General features: G+C 43.0%; 2 protein-coding genes across 3 annotated transcripts in view; one reads left to right on the top strand and one right to left on the bottom strand.

Moving 5' to 3' along the window:
* ITPR3 (inositol 1,4,5-trisphosphate receptor type 3) overlaps window positions 1–13602 on the top strand; it is a 104467-nt gene extending 90865 nt beyond the window's left edge. Inside the window, exons 47-58 of one of the 2 annotated variants that reach the window (XR_014527552.1) lie at window positions 524–634; window positions 1662–1870; window positions 3247–3372; window positions 4244–4416; window positions 4993–5157; window positions 5581–5773; window positions 7727–7831; window positions 8513–8637; window positions 9174–9339; window positions 10196–10356; window positions 10851–11012; window positions 12092–13602. Coding sequence is in view for 1 of the 2 variants with exons in the window: in XM_083509150.1 (XP_083365276.1) it covers window positions 524–634; window positions 1662–1854; window positions 3247–3372; window positions 4244–4416; window positions 4993–5157; window positions 5581–5773; window positions 7727–7831; window positions 8513–8637; window positions 9174–9339; window positions 10196–10356; window positions 10851–11012; window positions 12092–12160 (1749 nt within the window). In the remaining variant the exon portion in view is untranslated. The remainder of the gene's footprint in view (window positions 1–523; window positions 635–1661; window positions 1871–3246; window positions 3373–4243; window positions 4417–4992; window positions 5158–5580; window positions 5774–7726; window positions 7832–8512; window positions 8638–9173; window positions 9340–10195; window positions 10357–10850; window positions 11013–12091) is intronic. The other variant, XM_083509150.1, reaches the window with a different exon arrangement.
* A 764-nt stretch (window positions 13603–14366) lies between these two features.
* On the bottom strand, window positions 14367–23252 carry UQCC2 (ubiquinol-cytochrome c reductase complex assembly factor 2). Its single transcript, XM_083509331.1, has 4 exons — window positions 23055–23252; window positions 16917–16991; window positions 16167–16236; window positions 14367–14892 (listed from the first exon to the last, which is right to left on the bottom strand). The coding sequence occupies exons 1-4, from the start codon at window positions 23190–23192 to the stop codon at window positions 14798–14800; spliced, it is 378 nt and encodes a 125-aa protein (XP_083365457.1). The 5' UTR covers window positions 23193–23252; the 3' UTR covers window positions 14367–14797.
* Between the last annotated feature and the right edge of the window lie 1866 nt (window positions 23253–25118).

Below are 25118 nucleotides of genomic sequence, written 5' to 3'. Positions count from 1 at the left end.
ACCCCATACACCAAAGTAGGAAATCTACTGGATGATTGTACAGCTTTGTGTTGTTTTCCTGAGGGCATAGTGGTCTCTGTACACACCTTCCCTCACCTCCCGGTAGTTCTTTATACAGCAGTGCAGGTGAGTTTTCCCTGTGGTACAACCAACGTTCCTTTTATTTTTCAGAGATAGCCACATTGACTGCTTGGCTGTGAGCTTGTTTGCTCACATTGCACAGTCTAAGACCACAATCATTACCCAGTTATAATTCAATTTCTGTGTGGGGATTTATGGGCACTGATTTGTAATTTACAGATTAGTGGTCTTTGGCTGTTAATTAGTGTGCTGAATTGAATGGCTGTCTCCCAGGGGAAGCGCAGGCCCTGTCCACCCTGACTATATATGCTCCCCTCACCCCCCAGAGCTTGTCATACCTAGTAAATACAAGGAAATGTATTGCTACTACATAGCTGAAGGAGATTCTCCCCGGGCCTTTACAAGCTGAGGATATAGTATTTTCCCCTTCTCTTTCTCACAGCTCATTCTACACAACAAACAGCTGACCCAGATGCTGAAATCAACAACTCCTGTCCAAGAGGAAGAGGAAGATCCACTAGCGTATTATGAGAAGCACACATCCCAGATAGAGGTGGGGTTGACTTTTTTCATAGCTATCTCTACACGTTTTCAAATCTGCGTGTAATTAGAATTTTTGGGGGTCATGTCTGGTATCTGGATTTATCTCTCAGATGACCTAAACGGTGTAATATACAGTTCTGCATTTCATTATCTAACAGCATGTGGATGACCTGCTCCGAAATCTCCATAAGAGGCTTATGAAGGGGGCCTTGGATACTGTGATTCCAAGGCCTCCTCTGATTTGCCCTCACAAATGGCAAAAATGTACACCAGTTCTGAAGTTAGCATAATTGTTTTCTCTTCCATTTGTGTCAATAGTGGGAAAACTACTTTTCATGAAAGCTGAATGAAGGCAGTACACAATAGAAAACCTCCAGCTCTGGCTGGTGTGAGCCAGTAGGCTTTAGGAAATGGTGGTTTCTCCTCTACAGAATTTCTCTCCTCATCCTCAACTTTGGGATGGCTCTATTAGCCACCAGAGTTGCTGCTTGTGTGGCTTTTAAGTTGCGTAACCAATTTTTCAAGAGCTCAGGCTCCTGCCTGTCAGCTGTCATCCTATTAGTTCTGCTTGAATGTAAGGAATCGTGCCGGAATACACTAATGTAGCCTCCTCCCTTGTGACTAGCAAATCTCTTTGAAAAATGCCCTGTGGTTGACTCACTCAAGATTCCACCTAGTCATGTCCTTTCTCTACCTTATCCTGAGTCATATAAAAACCTTTATGATGCTGCATCTGGTGATGCTAACTCTTGCCTGCCAATGTTGAAGCACTGGCCCATGCTGTTTGCTGGTGCAGCATCCTGGATTAGCTGCAACTCTAGCAGACATTGTGCCCCAACCCAGATGCTTATTTCCTGGGTTTCGCTGCTGGGGTGCTTGTCACAAATACAGATGCACTGGTTTTAGCTGTATGTTTTATACATAAGGTTTTCAACTGCTTTGACCCATACGTAAGCTACCAGGATAAAGTGGGAGAAAGACCTAGGTCCCTTCCAGGATATGAACCAAAGACTCCTCAAATCTCTGCTTTCTCCCAGATTGTGCGCCTGGACCGCAGCATGGAGCAGATCATCTTCCCGGTGCCCAGCATCTGCGAGTTTGTGACCAAAGAGACAAAATACCGCCTGTTCACCACAACAGAGCAGGATGACCAGGGCAGCAAAGTCAGTGACTTCTTTGAGCAGTCGTCCTTCCTCCACAACGAGATGGAATGGCAGAAGAAACTGCGCAGTAAGACTAGAACAAGGCAGGAGGCTGTTTGTACAGATAATAATTTAGAATGCCAAATTGTATGTCAGCTCAAGCCCCTGCAGCACCTGTCGAGGAGTGGGGATAGTCAAGTGATGTTCACCGGGCTCCACTGACCCTGTCCTGAAGGTGGCACCCAAGTCATTCCCTGCAGCTCCCCAGAGAATCATGGGGCGATGCAGACTCCATAGCCCTGGAGAGGGTGCTTTGGAGCGATCATTTCAATAGCCGTTTCTGTTTCACAGTGAGACCACAACTTTTTCAGGAGTGCCAACCACGTCAATCAGGAAACCCCTAGATGATTCAATAATCCATTGAATTCTATAAGTCTCTGGGGCAGACCATCTTATTTTATTTTTTTCTTTAAATTTGTATCTTGCCCTTCCTCCCAAAGCAACCCAGGGGCAGTCAACAAGTAGTAAAACAATAAAGGAAATATTTAAAACAATTCCAGGTGCAGACTGGGAAAGATTTCAGTGCAAATGTCTTGTTGAAAGTGGAAGGTCTTCAACTGTTGCCGAAAATACAAGAGATGGTGCCTGTCTAATATTCAGTAGTTCCACACCCCTGCAGGAGGGTATTACTGTTGCCAGTCCAAGTGTCATCAAGGAATGATCTACCCATGACAATGAGCTCATTGCAAACTCTCTCTGCAGCCACTCACTCTATAGCAAAGACCAGTTCAAGAGTGTGCCCTTCCACTTATTTGGGGCCTGTGATGAACTGAGATAGCCCCATAGTAGTCATGCAGGCCACGATGAGCTGAATTTGTAGAGGCAGCCTCTGCATGGACATTGACATCTCCCTATGCTGCTGTGTGGGGATTCTCAGAGACTACCAGTCAGGGAGGCTGCTGGGTGGGTGGCACATCTGCAGCATCCCTATTCCCCTCTCTTAGCTCTGAGAGAGCTGACTGGATGTCCCTTTAAATCAACAGTGGCTAACCCATAGCTGCCCAAACTACAACTCCCATCATCCTTGCCATTGGCCATGCTGGCTGGGGCTGATGGGAGTTGGAGTCCAATAAGATATGGAGGGCTGCTGTTTCACCCTCCCTGCTTAACACTGAAAATCTTAGTGAGCTTTTCTACAGAAAACAGGGGTAGAAAGAATGAAATGAGGACATGATCCTGGACCAGTTTTATGTGCTGCAGTCCACTGAAATGTGGCGAGCACAAATATGAGGTATCATTTGAAAATTATGTCCCAGTTTCTGGCAATTGATAGTGTTTGCAACTGGGTTGGGGAAACAAGAGCATTGATCCCTGGCTCTATAAATAATTGCACTGAGATTGCTGGGTCTTTGGAGAGTTCTGTGCTACTTTCCAAAAGCATACAAGATATACTCAGCTTTGCCTTTCTTTCTTCTCATAGGCAATCCACTGATGTACTGGTTCTCCCGCAGAATGACACTCTGGGGAAGCATTTCCTTCAACCTGGCTGTCTTCATAAACATCATCATTGCTTTATTCTATCCTTATGTCGAGGCATCCTCAATGGGTACATGTTCCATCAGGCTCACTTTGATTTTTATACAACCACTGGATCCCTTTGCAGGGGTACTCTGTCCACTTGGTATTCATGCAAAGAAAATGCTATCTGAGGCCCTGTGGTTCTTCAGTCAATTTTGCCAGCTAGGCCTTTGCAGCCAACTCGCTAGCAGTTATTTACCTCAAATAAGCTATCATTTCAAAAACCCTAATTGCTTACCTTTTTGTGAACATTAAAAATAAACCCCCTCTGGAAAGAACCTTTCTGCAAAACCTTTGGTAAACCAGTTCCCAGTAAGAAGCTGTGTTCTGTTTGAATATTATGAGTGTTTTTGGAAACAAACAAGCATGCAGATCAGTGGTTTTCAACCAGTGTGCCGTGGCACCCTGGGGTGCCTTGAATGATGGTCAGGGGTGCCACGGGCAACACTGGCCTCTGTCCATCTTTCCTTCCCTCCTTCCTCTGATGCCCTCTTGCATCTCTGCCTCCCAAAGGCTTGCACAGCTGTTTGTTGTAGCAGTCCTGGCTATAAGCTCTGCAGGTATTCACAAGGTATTATGCAGGTGTCAGGGGTGCTGGTTGCCAGGAGCTGAAGTGGCCTTGGAGTAAGAGAGCAAGTGGGTGACGTGATCAGTAGCGGGGCATGCAGAGCTATACTTCTGTCACTTGGAAGGTGTTGGGTGGGACAGGACAGTGGCAAGGTCAGGGCTGGTGGGTGTGTGTGTGCATCCAAACATCACCCTTCCCCACCCCTTCCAGGTAAGTCTCAGCGATGCCAATGTCAGGAGAGCAGTTCTGCTCCATCACAGCAGCTGCTGCTGAAGGTTATATTACAAACGTACGTCTTGGCTACTTAATGAATTAATTTGTGAATTTCCAGGGCTGTTGGATTCTCCACTGATCCCCCTGCTCTCCTGGCTTTTAATCTGCTTCTCCATCATGGCTCTCTTTACCCGACGCTACGGGATCCGACCGCTCCTTGTGGCGTTGATCCTGCGATCCATCTACCACCTGGGCATTGGACTCACTCTGAACATACTGGGAGCTCTCAATGTAAGTCACTTGGCTAACCTCAGGCCAAACTCTGGCTGCAGTCTTGTACATATTTAACTGGGAATGAGATCCATTGAACTACCATAAACTGTGCAACCCCTTGCCTATTGAGATCAAGTAGGTGCCTTCACTGTACTCTTTTTGACACCTGTTAAAAACATTCTTGTTTAAACATGCCTATCTAGATGCTTAGAAAATCAAAGTAATTTTAATCTAGTTTAGTATTTTAACTTTTGTGGGCTTTTAAGTTTGGCTGTGAAATTTTCTTGATTTTACTGTTGTATCTTTTGTAAAATGCTGAGTTGTTGTTTTTTACAATCAAGCAGTGTATAAATTTTATTAAGGAGACAAACCAACCAACCAAGAAAAAAGCAAGGGGTTTTAGGTACTGGCACCATGCCTAGAGCTAAGACCAGTTTGTCTTTGCAAATCTAACGGCAATGGATTTATATCAGTGTTAACTGAAAGCAGAAGATTGCTATCAATAAAGCTAAAGTAGCATAATAAACAGCATAAACTCACTCCGGAAAGTAACTGCTTGCCTCTTTTCCCCTCTGCTTTGTGCTTGTTCCACAGCTGACAAATAAGATTGTGTTTGTGGTGAGCTTTGTTGGAAACCGTGGAACATTCATCCGAGGATACAAGGCCATGATCATGGATATGGAATTTCTCTATCATGTTGCCTATATCTTGACCAGCGTCTTGGGGCTCTTTGTGCACGAACTATTCTACAGCATCTTGGTATGCTAATTTCTTCTCTATTATCTACCTGTTGTATGTGTAACATTTCACCTCTTTTTATGTCTGCCTTGTTCTCCCTAGCTAGCTAGGACTGCAATTATTCATTTTATGAAGTGGGCAAGAAAGAAATACAAATCATTGACTAGATGGGATGGTTTGGTACTGTCAAGCAACACCAAACCAATTCCTGTTCCGAGAAGCTGCTAGGCTCTTGAAGCAAGAGTCCAAAGGGCTTCTTGTTCCTTTATGGAAAAGAACGTTCACATTTATCTGTGAGAAAAGTGGGGATGTTGGTGATTAGATGAATGAATGGCAATCATTTTCCTGCTAATAAATACTATGTGCCTGAAGGACTACCACAGAATGCCTGTTCTCTTCAGACTGATTCCATATAAGCAAGTTATTATTATTTTTCTGTTTCAGCTGTTTGACTTGATCTACCGGGAGGAGACCTTATTTAATGTCATCAAAAGTGTGACACGCAACGGACGCTCCATTCTTCTGACAGCCCTTCTGGCTCTCATCCTCGTCTACCTCTTCTCCATTGTAGGCTTTCTCTTTCTGAAAGATGACTTCATCCTTGAAGTAGACCCATTGCCCAACATTAAATCAAAAGGTTTGCTTCCCCCACCCCACCCTGCTATCTCTCAAGTTTGATATTTAACAATAGGGTTTTAAATAGAAAGGATTTTAAGATTTGCTGACTTCTGAAGCAACCCATTTGTCTTCACCGGGGTTCATCCAATTACACCGGAAACCTGTATGTTCCCTCCTGCGTTTATTTAAGAATTGGTTTTCACCTTGATTTTGTACTAGACCTTTCAAACAAGAATGAATAACTGGTAATGGGCAAGCTAAATCCACTCCAGCGTGTTTATGTCCTTAAGGCTTGCAATTTGGAGGCTTTGACGTTCAGCGCTGCACTTAAGGGAAGTGCAATTTGAGACTCCTGGATTGGGCACCTTTTATGAGTGTATAAATAGCAGCTTTTACCAGCAAAGTACTGCAACTGTGTAAGAACTGGCTTGTATGTGTTTTGCATGGCAGTCTCTCCCCCCCCCCATTCAAAATACAACATATAACGACTCTTCTGTTCAAGTGTGTAGATTTCAGTGGGTTCAGATGCTTCACTTCAGGGGTTGCCAACATGGCATCTTTGGGCATCAGTGTACCTCCCATGGCACCTGCAGAAGGTCTCTGTAAATCATCTCCTCAAAACCTTCAATGCTTGAGACTTTGCTCTTCCTCCTTCATTCATGTTTTCACCTGATCAACTCCTCCTAGACTGAACATGCCCCCCTGTCAGGCTTCAGGGAATCAGCTTTCTCCCCTCGTGTCAGGAAATAAAAAGATAAAAGAAAGGAACATCTTACCAGTTAGAAACTTTAATAATCACAGTGAGAGAACAAAGAACACATCTCCTAGAAATGGTGGTGCTCCCAATTAAGTATCACACACTCCTCCATCCCTATTAATCTACGTCACTCCTCCGTCTTGCAATCTGAGTTTGTACCCTCTGCACTTTCTGTTCTGAGACTTTCTGAGCTCTTCGAGACTTTGGGGAGATCAGAGGAATGCTGTCCAAAGACTGTGAATCTGTTAACCCTCTCTCTTCCCGTGTTTCTTCTCTTAGCTGTTCCGCACCCAGTATTTCCCAGCTTCTGCCTTCTGATCTAGGCCCTTCTGCAAACCACTGTTCCAAATCTATACTGTCCTCCCGCTCCTGGGAAGATTCAGGCTCGGGGAAAGGGGTTGCTCCCACCATTCCTCCTCAGCACAGCCGTCCTCAGCATGGTCCCTGACATTCCTTAAACATGTCCACGTGTCATTGAATGCTTGGACTGGACACCCTACCTCCCTTCTGTTCTGAAGAGAGCTTCTATTGGTGTGTGCATTCAATGCTGGCTGATGGAGATGCATTTTCCCCTCTTCTATTGACACAATCACTCCTAAGTGCTCTCTACAGCCATGGGGTATCTGGAAGGCTCCTTGGTTTACTGAGGAGCCCTGAGTGATGAAGCAGGCCATATGCCAGCTAGTGCAGGGAGTGCAAGTCCTGGCATAAATCTGACTGAATTGAGGTACAAGTACATAGTTGTTTGTACCACATGGCAGGGATGGGAGCAAAGATAGTGTATCTCTTGGCCTCTATTATGTACTCAGTGAATTGTGCAGCAGAGCTATTCAAAGTGGTTGGCCCAGATCAGTATGGCATCATTAATAGACCACTCAATAGGCTCCTGTGAGAGATTTGTGAATTAGTCTGAGGGTAACATTACTTGGCTCTGTGCTGAACACAGTGTCACCATTAGTTCATGCTTGTTGGAGGTCCTTGGAGCATCATTCAAGTACAGCTTGTGGGATCGGTTACAGTTCAAGGATGTGGACAAGATGCTTATGGTGGTGAGGCTATGTGACACTGGGTAGATAGCAACCTAGAACAAGAACATCATGATGGGAGATACTTTTTGGCATGGCTTCAGTCAAAGGAACAACTTTTCTGGACTTTGTCATTGTTATGAAATTAAAGATGATGTTTTGACAATTCTGCTGCCTCCTGTCCTTCCAGGTACTCCTTTGGGGATGCAAGCAGACATGGACGCTTTCATGGAGACATGCAGTAGCGACAAAATGAGCTGCTCTTCTGGTGTTGCTAAGCCCAAAGTGATAGAAGGTAGGTGGGGTGGCTGAAGCAACTTTCTTTAATTCAGATGCTTGTGGGAGTGAAGAGAATTTTATCCGGCACCTTGAGAGGGCAACTAGGATGAAATTGATCTGTGTCCTGGAAGTCAGCACAAGATACTGTAAGATCGGATGTCCAAGTTAAGATGCAAAGTTACTTTGTTGGTACTTATCCACAGCATCTTACTGGGACTAGGGGCCACTCTATGTAAGTAAGGATGGCAGCCAACTAACTTATTTCTGCCACTGCAAGGATTTCTGTTTGCACAGTGGAACTCTTCTCCTCTCTTATCCCCCTGTGCCCCCCTCAGGTCTGCTTCAGAGGACCATGAGAACTCCCCTCCCAGAAAAGATTTTTGGGGCAAACATGGGAGGAGTAGGGGAAATTTCGTTTCGCAAGTGGAGATCCTTGCACTGATGGAAAGAGTTGGATAGTGCCCTGACAATATAATTCAGGATGAATTTTAGAAACAAGCAGAGCTGTTGCCCGTGGCTATTGGAAATGTCTCTGCTATTTTCTTCCATCTTCTAAAAAGGAAGGATGAGGCAGAACAGCCAGGTATTTTCTGCATATAGTTAATGAAGCTAAGAAATATGGATTTCACAATACTGAAAGCTAATCATAGGTGCTCTGTTTGTGTTCCTGCTGAGTGCACTTTTGCTTGCATTCCAGAAGCGGAGGAAGATAATTCAGAGCGTGCCTGCGACACACTGCTCATGTGCATAGTCACTGTCCTGAATCATGGCCTCAGAAACGGAGGTGGTGTGGGTGACATCCTCAGGAAGCCATCCAAAGATGTGAGTTAATTTGGGGGCAACCCATGTTAGGCAATGCTGGCTAGGGGTCTAAACCAGCACACCAAAGGGTGCCTGTGCCCTACTGAAACCAGTGCATACCAGCGTGGTGTGCATATTTGGATTTTTCTAATAGTTTGTCTATTGCGCAGGGGCACCTATGCTAAATACCAAATGCCAAACGCCACATTATATGGGGCAAATGGGGTCCTCAACCTGAGGGGTGTGACAGATCTTGTCACATTGGTTTGCTACCTTCCCTTCTCACATTTTTGACTTTTAAAATTCAGATCTTTTCTCACAATTTCACCTTTTGTGAGATCTTACAATTCCAACATTATGCACACCTAACACAACCAATCCTTCCAAATATTTTCTTCATTGTTTACAAAACAAATCTATTCATCTTGTAGCCACTGGCATGTTGGCAACTTGTCTGCCAATTTCTAGAGGGGAATGTTTGTCATTTTTCAGCAAAGCACTGGATAAGAGAAGCCATGCTTTCTTTTAATGGCTGTCCTTGTCTTTCTGTCCTAAAGGAGTCTCTTTTCCCTGCTCGAGTGATCTACGACCTCCTGTTCTTCTTCATTGTCATAATCATAGTCCTCAACCTCATATTTGGTGTAATCATCGACACCTTTGCAGATCTGAGGAGCGAGAAGCAGAAAAAAGAAGAAATCCTGAAGACAACATGTTTTATATGTGGTAATTGCCCAGGGAAACTATTTATCCAGGAAATACCCTCATATATTCAGCAAACATCCAACAAGATCATTGCCTATCTGGTGGAGGAACTATCCCCTTCTCCAAAAGTAAACTAAGTATTCAGGGGATATTCTGCAGGCCCCGACAGAAAGGAGAGTTAGGCTTTGGGTGTTCATTTGACTGCAGCAGCTGAAACTGCCCACAATACAAACATATGTTGTACTTCAGATATTCATTGGTCTACATACAGGATCCAAAACACAGCAGAAATGTATCCCATCTTAGTGCATTCAAATTTAAGTTTTCACAATTTCACTTTCAAAGCAAATTTTTATTGGCTTCTGATGGTCTGTCAGTGGGTGCAAAATGGCAGAAGTGCAGTATCACTTGAGATAATATGCATAATATCTCAGCTTTCCTATTTTACACTGTTAACGTTGGTGTTTAGATTTCAAGAGGCCTCTTGAAGTGGATATAAACTACTCCATCCATCTTTTCTTTTAAGGCATGTTTTCAATTTTAGAGATTTCTTTAAGTATCCAAAACAGGTACACTGATTAGAAATTTAACTGCTCAGCCGTGAACATTAGGCACTAGCCATTTTCTGCTCAAGACCTGCTAAAATTAGATTGGAAGAACCCCAAAGGCTTTCTCTTCCAGTTCCCTGCTGTGAACATGACCACCCATCCATTAGCACCCCACTGACCAACTTATGCTGTTCATATTTCTGTATGCTACAAGTGGAGGTCAAGTAGAGAAAAATGCGTGCAGAATCAGTCTCTTTAATGGGACTTATGGATGGGTGCAGCAGTTGCTAGATAACCTAGCATTCTCCTTTTCTTCATTACTTCCTTAGGACTCGAAAGGGACAAGTTTGACAACAAGACTGTATCTTTTGAGGAGCACATTAAATTTGAACACAACATGTGGAATTACCTGTATTTCATAGTGCTGGTGCGAGTCAAAAACAAGACTGACTACACAGGGCCTGAGAGCTACGTAGCACAAATGATAAAGGTAAAGGCGATCAATACTCTTGCATGGTGGGAAGTGTTTCACTTTGGAAAAAGGCAGTTTTAGTGGGCAGCCTGTGTGTGATGTATATAATCTCAAATAAAGTCAGCTGCCCCGGGTCTACTTCCCTTCAGTTTTGCAATCTGGCCTCTGCCAGTGGCCAGATGTATGAGAGGATGTGACTTCAAGAATTGGTACCTGTACTGGCTTGTAAGCAAGGACTGCCTTGGTTTTTAATTTCTGTATTGTGCTTTTGAAGGGGTGCTATTAATACACTGGGTGCTCTAACTTTATTGCAGAATCACTCCTCCATCAGTGGATGGATAACTCCTCTCTCTTGCTCCAACAGGCAGTACTTAGCAACAGAGTCTTTGATCTTGACAGTTGACTGCCCTCTCTTAGGTTCTGCCCTACCTGTTTTGCGGTGCCAGGCTACTTTTGTTCTGATTAGTTATTCCTTCCCTTAAAACACTTGTTTCCTGCAATGGCTGTTCCAGAACAAGAACCTAGACTGGTTCCCTCGGATGCGAGCCATGTCACTGGTCAGCAACGAAGGTGAAGGGGAGCAGAACGAGATCCGGTGTCTACAGGATAAACTGAATTCCACCATGAAATTGGTATCCCATCTCACATCACAGCTGAATGAGCTGAAGGAGCAGGTATGAGAAACTTTAAGAACTTTAAGAACGGGGTGCTTTGGGGAGGGACTAAGGGAATGAACTAAGAGAAGTAGCGCCTTTTTGGAACTTTTGGATGTCATAAAATTAGACCACATTTGCTAACCCTTCAACTAAATAATGCTCTCTGGGGGTAAAAAATCCTGTTGTCTGAATGCAATTGCTTTTATATGAAGCAAAGGGCAGCCCTGGCAACATCTGTAGAAATACAAAGGTATCTTATTGCTTTGAATTTTGTGTAGGCTGTCCAGAGGGCATGCTTAATAACTGTCAAAATAAATAAGTAAAACGTTATGATTACAATTCACAATGTGGCAAATAGCTAGCCTTTGCCAGCCCTGAGATTCAAACTATTCCTCTCGTATAATCCAAGCACACAATCCAACTCGTAGCTATTGCCACCGTTCAAGTCTTTTCAAATGCTGTTCTGCAAAGAACTCTTATTTGGTGAAAGCGAATAGCAGGTTGCCCCCAAAAGATCAGCAGTAGAGGATGCACTGTCCCAAAGATACCATCTGCCTTAACTGATCTCTTTCTACAATGGGGGTGGAAAACCTTTATGGGCCACATCTTCATTTCCCCCACACAACAGGACCACCCATCTGTCATAGTTGGCCCACAGGCAAAGCGGGAGAGAGCAACTATGGATTGAATTCTCTGTGCTGATGAATGGGCAGCTTAACCCCCCCTGCCATTTTTAAGCAACCCGCCCCCAGTTGATACGCATTGCCATTCAAATAGTGTGTGTCTGCAGCGTCTTGTAATTAATTGGGGTGGGGCTTACTTGCCCCTCGCCCATATTTTATTCAATTTGGCACCCCTGGCCTGTGGCTGAAGGTTACCCCACTCCCTGCTCTACAACATGTAGGTCAGGGAAGTGTGGGTACATTTCTACACGAGTAATGCCAGTTAGCTGAGTACACCCAACGAAAGACCTCATAAGCTTCAACATGCAGGGGTTTGTGGCAGAGAACACTTGTAAATTTGATAAAAGAATGGTGTTGTGAATTCAACTGAAGAAATGAAAACCATCTTTTAAATCCCCTGTTTTTATATTCCAGATGACAGAGCAAAGGAAGCGAAGGCAGCGGATGGGCTTTGTGGATGTCCAGAACAGTCTGAACCACTGAGACAGCAGAATCAACTTCACCAAGCTAAAACTCTACTTTACATATGCACTTCCTGAGAAGGATATTTGGTACTAGGTTGCCAGCACAGATCTCATCCATCAAAGAAAGCCGATTCATGTCATGATGATTCATATTTTGGCATTCCGGCACCACCTTCTGTTCATCTCCAGTAGGGCTGATTGCATTTTATTCAAGAGAGAGACCTGAAGCTGACAACTAGTATGATTTGTCGCTTTGTGCGGATTCATAGTTTACCATACATTTGGGAGCTTTGCTGCTCCTTATGATAGCTCTGTTGCTATAACATGGGTTATCTGTCTCCATGCACTACATTTTGATGGCTTCGCAGCCAGGTGCAAATAGGATTGACACTGTTACTAGCAAGTAGTAGTTGCTATATTTTAACTTATTTTAACAGAGTCCATGAAATTCAACATACATGGATCTCTCTTTACAAGCTTGTCATCTCAGTTTTCCTGGAGTCACTGGCATTTTTCTTCATCTCTAGAATCCTATCTAACCCAAGAAGAAACTAAGAAAATCTACTATTAGCTTAACACTTCGACTGAAGATGAGCGGCAGATTCTATTGTTGAGAAATGCAATGGCATTTTGTTCCATGGAGAGACTTTTATCAGCGTTAGCGGAAGATTGCATGTTTGTGCTGCACTGTGAAAGAGCAATCTCTTCCCCCTCTCGCCCACACAATAGGTTAGAAGACAGTACACACTTGGGCGTTAGCCTGCTTCTGGGAAGGTTAAAAGGTGGTAGAACTGGATTATTTCAGTTGGCTAATGCAAGGTAGCAGTAATATTTCAACCATCATCAGAATGGACATTGAAGGGTCATTAGTTAGTTAGTGTAAGAAAACAGGTTTGGGGAGAAGGATGGAGAGAGAAAAAGAGTGCATTATAAAAGTCCTGAGATGTAAATTAACTACACCTGTATCAGCCCTGCTATGCTGGCTAGGGCTGGTGTGAACTGGAGGGCACCACACTGCGAAAGGCTGTTTTAGAATTTCCCTAATCAACATACACTGCCCCAGAGTTTTTCCCCAACCATTTAGAAGCATTGCAAGTTCAACTTCAACAGCCAGGCTACAACTCAACTGTAAATAAAACGAAGTACATTAGGTATAGGTTTGTCTAACTGTGAGAGTGGCCGCTAGAGGGAGATGATTAGGGAGAGATGATGACAGTTCCTTGTTCCAGCCTCCATATGCTTTTCCATTCCTTTCTGACCCAAGCAGGGTGTTCCTCGAAGGTACATATTACAGTGCAGGTTGAAGGGGGGCGGGGAAAAGATTTCATTAATCAAGAGTGCAGCTTTGCAATTGGTCTTGCTCTGGAATATTTTACAAATATTGTTTTAAGTTTTAATGTGGTAACTTCCTTAAGTTAACACAAACACAACCAAATACAATAAAATGGAAGGGAGAAGGAATCACCTCTTGATATGCTTGTTGGTAAAGCTACAAACTTGTCGGACATTAACATGACTGAGCAGATTTTTTAAAGATCTGTTGGATTACAGTGGTACCTCGGGTTAAGTGCTTAATTCATTCCGGAGGTCCGTACTTAACCTGAAACTGTTCTTAACCTGAAGCACCACTTTAGCTAATGGGGCCTCCTGGTGCTGCCGTGCCGCTGGAGCAGGATTTCTGTTCTCATCCTGAAGCAAAGCTCTTAACCTGAAGCACTATTTCTGGGTTAGCGGAGTCTGTAACCTGAATCGTATGTAACCTGAAGCGTATGTAACCCAAGGTACCACTGTAGTTGGATTCTGCTTGATACTGAAGCTATTTAAGCAAATATTTCATACATATCCTTTTCGGTAGGTTTTCATGAAATGCTCTGACTAGCCCGACTAATCTTGCCACAAGACTCCAGGGTGTTCCTAGGCTCATTCTAGGGTGAATTCCATGTTTGCACAGAATGCTGGAATATCTACTGGCCCTAACTGTTTTCTCATTCTAGAGGAGAACAGATGTTGCTTGTATTGCAGGGGCAGATTATGGTGAACCATTTGTTTTTAGAAACTTGTCTACTATTGCCCATTTTTTTAACAGCAAAAACTGGTATTCTACAGAACAAATAGGTTGAAAATGAGTGCTCTGCTGCAACAATTTTGCACCAACATATGGCAGTTGTGCCTTCCTTGAATAAGTGGTGGCATTCCAGTAAAACACACAAGACCACACATCTGTGTGCTATAGTGCCTGTATTTGTTTGGGAATATTCTGAATTCTAAAAAGCCATGAAATACAATTCAGTGATGGCCCAGCATATCAACTGCATACCAGCTGTGTTCAATAGCATATCACCTTTCCCTAAAGAACATGCAAACACCTAGACATGCCGAAGAGTGGCAACCACATCAATATATTTAAAGGCTTTCTAACATCTTCCTATAAATCAATGTAATCAAGAAGGGCTTGCTTGTCCCATTCCAGAATAGCTTCACCCAATACTGAAGCATTGTTCCCTGAGATAGAAATGGTTGAGATGAGATGTCAAAACCAGATCTTTGCTTTAAAAAGTCTGACATCATCCTAGGTAAGCAAATGAAACAAACAAACCTCTGTTTCAAGGAGGCAAAATATAGAGCTTTAGGAAAATTGGCTAGTGTCACAAAGTTATCATTTGGAATCTTCTTCAGGATTCTTGGCAGAAAATTTCTCACGTAACTTTGTCCATTTTCCTTTCTTTGCTTCTTCCATCTGCTTCAAGCTAGCTGCATTAAGAGGAAGTCAGAAAAGACAAAAAATAATAATAGGGTTTTCATTATAAAAACAATTTTCTTTAAGAGGCTGCTTAAACAGTAACATGGTGATAGATGCATGTTTGCCATCATGTATACATGTGACAGAAAGCCACAGCCAGTCCTAGTTCCCTGGCACATGTGCCTGTGCAGTTCACATACCTGAACACTCACATTAATCATGTCCAACCACTCCATTTAAAGTACACTCTAAAAACCATAAGGTGTGAAACAACCATTCGTTTCCATCTCAATAAGTTTATGTTTTGCTGCCCGGGGCAGACCTGCTCTCCTTAGAACAGTACATGTGGAGCCAGCAAAGACTAGCATTTTCTATGCACTGCAGCCAGAACATAAGACTGCTATTTAGCTTCAGGACACTTCAGGAATGTTTAAATTTACTGTTTCTATAAAGGCTGTTTGTCTCGATACAGTTAGCTTAGATAAATCATAGTATAATAGAAAACTCTTGAACTGTAAAAAGTGAAACCAAGCAGAGAAAGCAGCTTCTACACAGGTTAATTTAGACTGTTCTTTATCGTATATCTTGTTCCCAAGCAGAAACCACAAATGCAGGATGAATGGAAAGCAACAAAATCAGTTGATTACTGATGTCTATTGTGGGAGTGACCGGGAGTCTTAATTTGAGGCTAATTAGCTCTGGGAACACACACTCCCTTCTTCAGACTTGTGTGTCTCAAACGCAGGGCAATTAAACGCTGAAAACCCCAATTCTGTACTGAAAGGATTGGAGGCAAAACAGGGCTGATGAGCAGCAAGAGAGCAGTATTAGCACGGTCAGGTAGACCCTGAAGTATTCAATAGTACAAATTATTATTGTAAAAAAAACCAAGAGGCAGCACCCCTCCTTGGCAGCCCATGCAGCTTGCAAGAGAAGGAATGGCTGGCACCTTGAACAGCTGTTAGGGAGTGAGAAATTGCGAGTCCCACTTGCATCTATTTCCTAGACTAAGCTCAACTTTTTGGGACACAAAATCCATTTATCATAGTGTGCCACATTCCTCAAGTAACGTGTTACTCTTAGCACTAACATTAAAGACTGAATACAACTGGTGCATTACAAACAGCTTTTGCATAATGTTTTGCTCATGGGAAGGCTATTTATGGGAAGGAGGGAGGGAGGAAACTCCTGTGCGCAAAGCAGGGGGGATGTAAAGGGCAGCTGAATCATTTTAGCCAACCAGATACAGAACAGTAAATGGATAAAGTATAGTTTGCTCAAATACCTGTTGCAAGGACTAGCTTGCATTCTTCAACTGTCACCCCAGTAAAGCTTGTATCTTTCAAACGTGGATACTATGCAAACAAAAAGAAAAAAATATATAAATATAGCAGCCTCCTGCTTCCCCTGAGAACAATGTTCTCTTAATCTTTCTTCTCATATGACATCAATATTGTATGCTGAAGTAAATTTGCTAAATGCTATAGCACGAACATGTTCACTGCTGTTTCATATATATTTTTCATGCATTTCTGAAAAAGGGATGGCTAACATGGTCCTCTAAATGCAAGACTACAATTCCCATCAACCCCAGCAAGCATAGCCAGTAGCGACGGATTGGGGCAATTGTAGTCTTATTAACACTAGGAGAGCCACAGGTTTGCCACTCCAATTTACACAGTAAAAGGTGAACTGGCTTGCTCAAGAAAAAGCAAAGACACTGTGGTAGATAATATGGTGCCCTCTGGATGTTATTGGACTTCAACTCCCATTAACCTTGATAATGGGATAATTATCAGGGGGTTGGACTAGATGACCCTTATGGTACCTTCCAACTTTACAATTCTATGATTTTATTGGACATGCTGGCTAGGGCTGATGGGAGCTGGAGTCAAACAACATCCCGAAGGTGCCATGTTGGCTTCCCCTGCTAAAGATAAATCAGAAGGGTCTTAGTATCAGGATTACAAAACACATCCCAGAGGCAGCTGTCAGATTCTAACACTGGGTACCTGGTCACAGTGATAGGACTTACCTTGTTTTTATAGTAATTGGTATGGATTTTGGCTAAACTCTCAAACATTTCATCGCAGGTCACTGGATCAGAAATCTGCAAGAGTACAAAAGTACAGTGAAATTATTCCTAGAGTGTAAACAACACTTCCATTGAACAGAAATTTTATATTACCAGTGTTGTAGAGGAAGACATTACATTTTAAAATGCAAACTAGTTTTGTTCTTCATATCTATTCCAACAGAGTCACTGAGTTAAAATACAATCAGAAGCTCATCCTTGAGCAAAAACCTATCTAAGCTTCAGCTCTTTCACATATCAACCCAAAAGTCCTGAGTATACTGTGAAGAAATGAAGCTGTCTGTTGAGGGAAGGGGGCATTTTCTTACTTACTCAAAAATGACAAAACCCAAATCCCATGTCAATGGCAAATTCTAAACCCAGGCCTTGCCACCATTCAGTCTCACTTATTTCCTTTGAATCCTTAACTTACCAATATTTCTTAACTATGGGGTACAGGCATGGTACAAAGCGGTCAGATACAGATAATTAACAGAGATAATTACATTTATTTATTATACAATTATTATGTGCAAAAGTTTTTCTGGTTACTTCAAAAATAGCCCTTTATCTTTAGATTATACTTTTTAAACTTCTTACTGTCACTTTAAATACCAATCTCTTATATCCAGCTAAGCTTTAAAGGAACAGTAAATTGGATAGCTCAGTCAGTAGAGTAAGAGACTCTTAATCTCAGGGTTGTGGGTTCAAGCCCCACATTGGGCAAAAGAGATGCTTGCATTGCAGGGGGTTGGACTAGATGACCCTCATGGTCCCTTCCAACTCTAGAGTTCTATGATTAAAGCCCTTTAGCCAAATTGCTTTTGTATTCTCTCCACCCCAGTTAACACTATTATGGAGGACTCTGTTGGAAGCCTCTTCATCCAACCCTTTACTGACCTATTGAAGAGATTTCTTTTGCTGCATTGCCCTGGAAATCTGCCCTCTCCTGCCAGTCACCAGAGACCAACGTTCAGGTTCTCCCTTTTCCTCCTCAGCCTAAGCCAAGTGATTCAGCTACCCACAGCAAGTTATCAGCCAACAAGGCATTCCGTCTTCCTTCACTCCCTTAACTCCAAGTCTCCAGCCCACTCCAGTTTTCAATTAACTAACAATATTGCACACATTTAGTCTGGCCACTCAAGTCCAGCTCCATCCAATCATACTGTCTAACTGAAAATTCCAAGCTTGCACCCAGCAAACAAAATATGCATACTCTCTCTCCCTCCCTCCCGAATACTAAGGATTCTCTCTCGGCTGTCAGTTAAGGCCCCATGCAACAGTTAAAACTAGTTTTCACCAGACCAGACAGAAAACTTCCTACATCGAATACATTACAATGCACAGTACGATACAAATGTCAGAACACATTACACAATACCCATTACAGCTTAATTCAAATAAACAGGATTTCTTCACACTGCGTTACACTGATGTGCTGCAAAGAAGTGTTTGCACAATAAACAGCTCCAAAATATGCCAAACAGATCAACAAACATGAGCAAACCTCTTCACAGAGGGGAAAAAATGCATTTAATCCAAGATACTGTCAATAGCTGTGGCCCAGATGCACTAGATAGACAAAGCACACTTCAAGGTCATGTGGAAGGTGTGTCATCTAACTATCATATTCATTTTTAAGTTTTATTATACTTGGTCTTCTCAGACATAAAAAATGATGCATAAACATATGTTTTTAATGAGAGATTTTTTTGGGGGGGGAATGTGACATAAACTACAAGAATGATATCTAGTCATGTAATGACCAAATGGCATCTTGGAATGCAATAATCGGCTGCATGAATTATGCAAGTCAGAATAATATGACGTGTCTTTTCTTCCACAGCCCAAGATATTGGCCGGTGTTCAAATCAGAAAAATGGGGCAGGCCGCTTGTATAATACTGAGTTTTACATATTTTTGTATTCACACTGAAAAACCCTGATAGTGTTGCAGTTATCATGTGGAAAGCAGAAATAGCTTTTCAAAAAAGAAAAAATGCCCCAGCACATCTCATTACACATGGATAAAACAGACATTAGACTTACAAAGTACCTTTATATCTCTGACTCTGCTCTTTATGCATCCCTCCTGCTATTTGGCAAAAAATAATAATCTCTTTACTATATAAAGTATTTTATACATACAAATTGATATCGGTGCTGCAAGCATCAATTTAAATTTTTCAAAACCGATGACAGTTTTGGAAAATTAAGGTAGGAATCAGCTGCTCTGAGCACAAAAAGAAAGGAAAAGCACGTTCTGAAATGGATGGAGCAGACAAAAGTAACAGAACAGCCCTGCTCTGAGGATGTTCAGAAGATAGTGACTCTCTTAAAAATGAGTGTCTGCCATAGATTTATTTCATTAATTTTTGCAAAGAGTGCATTCTTCTTCCCTGGAGACCATTTTGTGGTGATGTACTACCACAATGCATACATACACTGATGTCCCAGGCATTAAGAACTGACTCCAAAACATTTTCAGTGCTGAACAAATCATGACTTGAAATCAAGAAAAGCTCAAGGCCATAGAAATGGCCTCTATCAGTTAAGTAACCTGGAAATAATCCAACAAAAGCCGATACATCCAGCAAACGAAATGAACCTGGTTTTAAACCGGCATCAACCTGGAGGGCAAGGGAACCTAACAATTTTTGGCACTTGACTGCAGCACAGAAAGAGGGCTATCAATTCAGCTAAGAGACCAGCTGCCATTTGGCAAGTTCCTCCCCTGAATCGTTTCCAATGAAACTGATGGTTATAAAAACTAACTAAGAACTGGTCCCCAAGTTTCCTTATTTTTCTCTTCCCTTCCTTCCCCCTTTTTTGTTTTTGTGTTGTGTCTTTTACATTGTAAGCTTGTGGGCTCAGACTGTCTTTGCTTTACTCTGTGTATAGCATTTGGATACATTTAGGTATTTCAAAAATGAAAAAAGAATAATTTTTGAACGCATCAGAGCCAGCAGAAAACCTAGCTCTGCCTGGAAATCAGAGACAAAAGACTTTAATGAGAAACTAGGGAACTCTTTAAGTCAGATCCAGATACCTACTATTCATTTCATCTGTCCCTACCTTCAAGTTCCCCACTGCACCAAGGTTCACATCATATACTAAATTTCTGAAAAGGAATTTCCATGTAAGAATTAATATGACACCCATTTGTAGAGCACTGTGATGATAATAATACACATAAGAGTATATTTTACTGGAGTCAGTCAAAAGAGGGAATTTCAACATGTGAAGCTCTTTTCACCACTGCCTGTCGAAATGTACTTGCCAAAAGTCTCTATACAGTGGTACCTCAGGTTACAGACGCTTCAGGTTACAGACTCCACTAACCCAGAAATAGTACCTTGGGTTAAGAACTTTGCTTCAGGATGAGAACAGAAATCGTTCAGTGGCGGTGCAGCGGCAGGCCCCATTAGCTAAAGTGGTGCTTCAGGTTAAGAACAGTTTCAGGTTAAGAACAGACCTCCGGAATGAATTAAGTTCTTAACCCGAGGTACCACTGTATATGCTATTAAAGCCACAGCCTTAACCTCTTAAGCCACCTGGAACAAGAGGTGTGTTCCTGTGATTGGGTCTTTTCAAAAATTGTGCTATAATCCAGAGAAAAACAGAGGCTATGGACATTACACAGCAGTCATGGTAAGTGGCTTGGGGAGAAGTGAATTTATCTAAGTATTTTTATACAGCACTTCAATCATTTACTCCTGCCAAGAGCAGTTTATCAGAGAATTTCATGCAACTGATATCATAATTACATTTATATCCTTCCTTGCCACATGCTGCGGTGGAGGGCAATCCCACCTTACACAGGAAAAAACCTGAAGAACTTTCTAACTTGTCACCCCATTTCCAATGGAATCTTTTCATTCTGAAGTGTCAAAAACCCACAGTGAAGCAACCTGCATATTAAAGTTGTAACTCAACCCTCACTCCTGCTGCTTACATGGCTAATACTGCATTCAGAGCCCTGGTGCAAACAGTACAATTGTTGTACTGGGGGCAGTACAATTGCAACATGAAATTGGATTGGGCCTCATGCTGTTGCACAGCAGCAGTGAGATCGGCTCAAGCCCAGGAATACCCCATTTGGGGATCTTGCACACTGTTACTGGATATCCCATCAATGGCACTCCTGACCATTTAGCTTAGCCTTCCCAGCCCATTGCAAGTGGGGTGCAGATTGCTCTGCCCCTTGGCACCAAGTCCCATTAAACAAAGAGTGAGGTCTCAAATAAGATATATACATATATATTAAAAGCATTTAGATAGTGAAGAGCTCTAAAATGGAGTTCATTAATTCTCCTGGAAACCTGAGAGCAGAATGGTCAGATGCACAGTGCCGGCTCTAATATTAGGCAGCACAAGAGGCAGCTGATTTTGAGAGTCATGAAAGGGTACCAAGCTATGATGCATTTATTATTGTATTTTACTGCCAGAACAGGGGAGAGACGCTTGTAGGATTTTCTGCCTCAGCTGCCCAAATAACAACATGACTGGCCTTGGCATACTCCACCTCTTGACTTGGGGAGGGAAGGATTCACCTCAGGCAGCAGAATGTCTTGGACGATGCCCATTGATATAAAAGGCAGGGTTCCTGCACCTTAAAAATTGCTTGCATGGCAGGGACACCTGCCAAAAGCACCCCTCTTCTGAACAACTATTAAAGTTGCAGGGACCCCACCCTGTATTCAAATCTGGCTACTCTAGCAGGGCCGGCCTCTAGCATGAGGCAACCACCTCAGGCAGCAGGATCCATAGGGTAGCATATACCAATGAAGAGCTTTCTTCTCCTGTTGCCCCTGATTTAGATCTTCATTCCCCCCTTCTTCTCTGGCCCGGAAAGTGGGAACATCATCTTAATGGTTCACCTCAGGTGCTAAAATGTGTTGGGCTGGCCCTGAGCACAGGCATGACTCACCCTAGGGCCTGCTTGATTCAGGCTAAAATCCTGTGCACGCTTACCTGGAGAGTAAGCCTCACTGAAGACACAGAAATACAGTTGTACCTTAGAAGCCAATCGCCTTGGCACTTGTACGTTTTGGCTCCCAAATGCTGCAAACCTGGAAGTGTTCCTGTTTGCGGATGTTCTTTGGAAGCTGGAATATCCAACGTGGCTTCTGCAGCCAATCGGAAGCCGCGATTTGGTTTCCGAACGTTTTGGAAATTTAAAGGACTTCCGGAACGGATTCTGTTTGGCTTCCAAGGTATGACTATATTTGGGACTAAGCACCGAGAAGCCTGTGCCGTCTCTTCACCATTTCGCTACGCAAACATCCAGTGCCAGATTTACATATAAGCTAAACAAGCTATAGCTTAGGGCCCCACCCTCTTGGGGGGCCCAAAAAAATTTAAGGAAAATATATTGGATGTACTTTTCCAAAATATAAGATATAAAATAAATAAAATAAAACCTACATACAGTGAGAGCTTAATAATTGTTTCATTATTAATATACTTCTTAATTGTATTTCAGTTCAATAATTACTTTGATAAAATACATATTTTATGTGCAAATGGCTTTAGATACCTATTAGGTCCATAAATTACCAAATAGCATATGTTCAACACAAAAAACAGTGACCATTTGTTGTTGACAAAGGACAGCTGGACATATAAAGGGCTCCATTACCTTCAGTAGCTTGGGCCTCATCAAACCTAAATCCGACCCTGAAAGGATCACACAGAGGCACAAACACACAGGGGCTGCCACCCCTCCTGTTTAATACAGGACATATTTCATGCAAAATGCTACGCCCTGTATTTGAGCTCTCTCTCCCCCGAGTTACGGATCCTCTCCAAATGCACGTGTTGGAAAGGGCGTGCGAAAGGTCATGTGCTTAAGCACAGACAGGTTTACAAATTCACGTGTATGTATGCACGTGTGACAAGTTCCAGAGGGGCTGTTCGTCTGAAATAGACTGTATTGCTTTGAAGTCACTTCAGCACCAGATCAAACCGCCCTGTATTTTGCCAGAACAAGGGTGGCCACCCTAAACACGCCACATAAATGTGATTTAAATAATACGGGGACCAGCTGGCCAGGGCGCCGACCTACCCCCTCCCCCTCCGGGCGTCGCCCCCGCCCCACCTGCGTGTTCTCTCCCTCGCGGAAGGCCTGCGCCACCCTCTGCCGAAGGAAGGTGCCCAAGTCTCGCCCGCGCTTGGTCTCTTCCACGGGCCACTCCTCGCAGAGCTTCAAGAAGCGCCGGTACCGCGTCACCGCCATCTTGGCAGACGCCTGCACGACACCATTGGCGCGTGGCTCACGTGGTCCGGGCTATGCTAATCCCGTTATTAGTATTCCCAACGGAGGCGCGGCGATTGGCTCCTCCGACTCTCTAGTTCCTCTCTAGTTAAAGCGGAGAGAGCGGATTGGTACGTGCGCAGATGAAACCAGAGAGCTTCCCAGACCCGCGGGGCCGCAGAGATAAGAAAAATTAGAGAGGCGCCTCTCTGTTTCAGGATGACAACATTCCGGGTTTACATTGGCGAAACGGATTCATGGAAATGAACGGAGAAATCTGGGATACGGTCGCTGTGATTGAGCAGCTGGGTCGTGCCCACTGAAAACTATGAGTTAGCGGCAAAGGGACTTCAAGCTCCTCCTCCTGACTCGGGACTAATTGAGCATTTGAAAAGTAGCCCTGCCAATGCAAATTCCAAATACCGACCATCATTTCCCGAAGTTGGAAAATGTGCGGTTGAGACCAGCGCTTTATGACAGCTCTGCAGGGTTGCACTTTGGGGTTCAGTCTGAGACTTGCTTGGATTTTTTTGGGGGGTGGAGGAAAAGAAGAGAGAAAGATTCACGCCAAACACCCCCAAATTGCAGCCAAAGTCGATCTCCCTAAATTCCTTCAGTAGCATACAGAAGCTTGCCCGCAGACATTTTGCATTAATAAATGTTCAGAAACTAACTGCATTCGTTTGTCACAATAAGAAACAAGTCACGAATTACAAAGAGCACGACTCCTGTCTTTGCTGCTATCTTTTGAAATTTCTTTGGCCGCCCAATGACAGCTGCGGTAGAATCCAGAATTTCTCTATCGGTTTCTGTGGGTTTGCGCAAGGGGTGCGGGGGCGGAGTCCACAGAAACAAGAAATCTGGCAACATGTTACATCGTTATCTTTTTCTATCTCTATGAAGATTCGTTGGATTGGGAAGACTTTAGGGATGGCGCTCATTCTTCGGTATTTGCTGGTGCGCCCGTGTTGGGAGTGGAGAGGGATTGGTAGGGGCGTCGTCTTATGCAAAGCAGCAAAAGAGGGTTTGAGTTTGATTCACACATGATTTCTCCCAAAGAATTCTGGGAATTGTAGTTTATCCTTCACAGAGCAGTAATTCCCAGTACCCGTAACAAACTCAGATTCCCAGTCTTCTTTGGGGGAAGCCACGTGCTTTACATGGCTAGTTTTATGCGATCTTTTTCTTACTTCCCTCTATGAGATGCATAGTACCTTTTAGGGGTTAATTCAGAAGTGAGTCTCATTTAATGCAGTGGGACTTAGTCTTTCAGGAGCAAGTTCAGGACGGCAGCTATGCTGTACCATATTATTCATGCTTACTTCAAAGTAAGAATTCATTGGGATTCACTGCGAAGTAAATGTTGACAGAATTGCAGTCTTAATCTGCACAGCCACACATAATTTTAAGGCTCTTCTTTCCAAGATGCAATCATATGGTTAACACAGAAGGGCTAGTTGGATAGCCTACAATATGTAAAATGCACAGTTGTTGTCTGACTCCTGGCAGAAAATGAACTACATTTGCATCTGATGATGTGGGCTCAAGTCCATGAAACTCCATGCCATAATAAAATGTGTTAGGATGGTATCTGGTGGTCACAGTAGACCCATTAAGATCAATGGATATAACTTGGCTAACTTAAGTCTATGGATTTCAGTGGGTTTACTCTGCAAATAAAACATTTTAAATGTGTTGTAAAGTGCAATATACAAGTGTGACACTAGATGGCGACACTGAGCTATGCAAAATTCTATTTATTTTTCAAAACGTTTTTTTTTAAAAAGCATTTTCACAATGTTTTTTTTAAAATATGTATGCAGATTCCATATGACTGTTCTGAGTACGACTTTGCTAGTTGGCACCGGTGGCTTTTAAGTCTCCACAATACGCTTGATTATTTTTGCA

Source organism: Podarcis liolepis, assembly GCF_965112155.1.
Source record: "Podarcis liolepis genome assembly, chromosome: 6".
In the NCBI taxonomy this organism is placed as follows: domain Eukaryota; kingdom Metazoa; phylum Chordata; class Lepidosauria; order Squamata; family Lacertidae; genus Podarcis; species Podarcis liolepis.
Note: the sequence above shows the minus strand (reverse complement) of the source record. Positions and strands in the feature narration are given on the sequence as shown.

Excerpts from the sequence above, each read along its gene's own strand:
- UQCC2 (XM_083509331.1), bottom strand. The coding sequence starts at position 23,192 with ATGGCGGTGACGCGGTACCGGCGCTTCTTGAAGCTCTGCGAGGAGTGG. Across the intron at positions 16,237-16,916 it reads CCAATTACTATAAAAACAAG|TATCCACGTTTGAAAGATAC; the intron begins GTAAGTCCTATC and ends TTGTTTGCATAG. Across the intron at positions 14,893-16,166 it reads CAAGCTAGTCCTTGCAACAG|CTAGCTTGAAGCAGATGGAA; the intron begins GTATTTGAGCAA and ends CTCTTAATGCAG.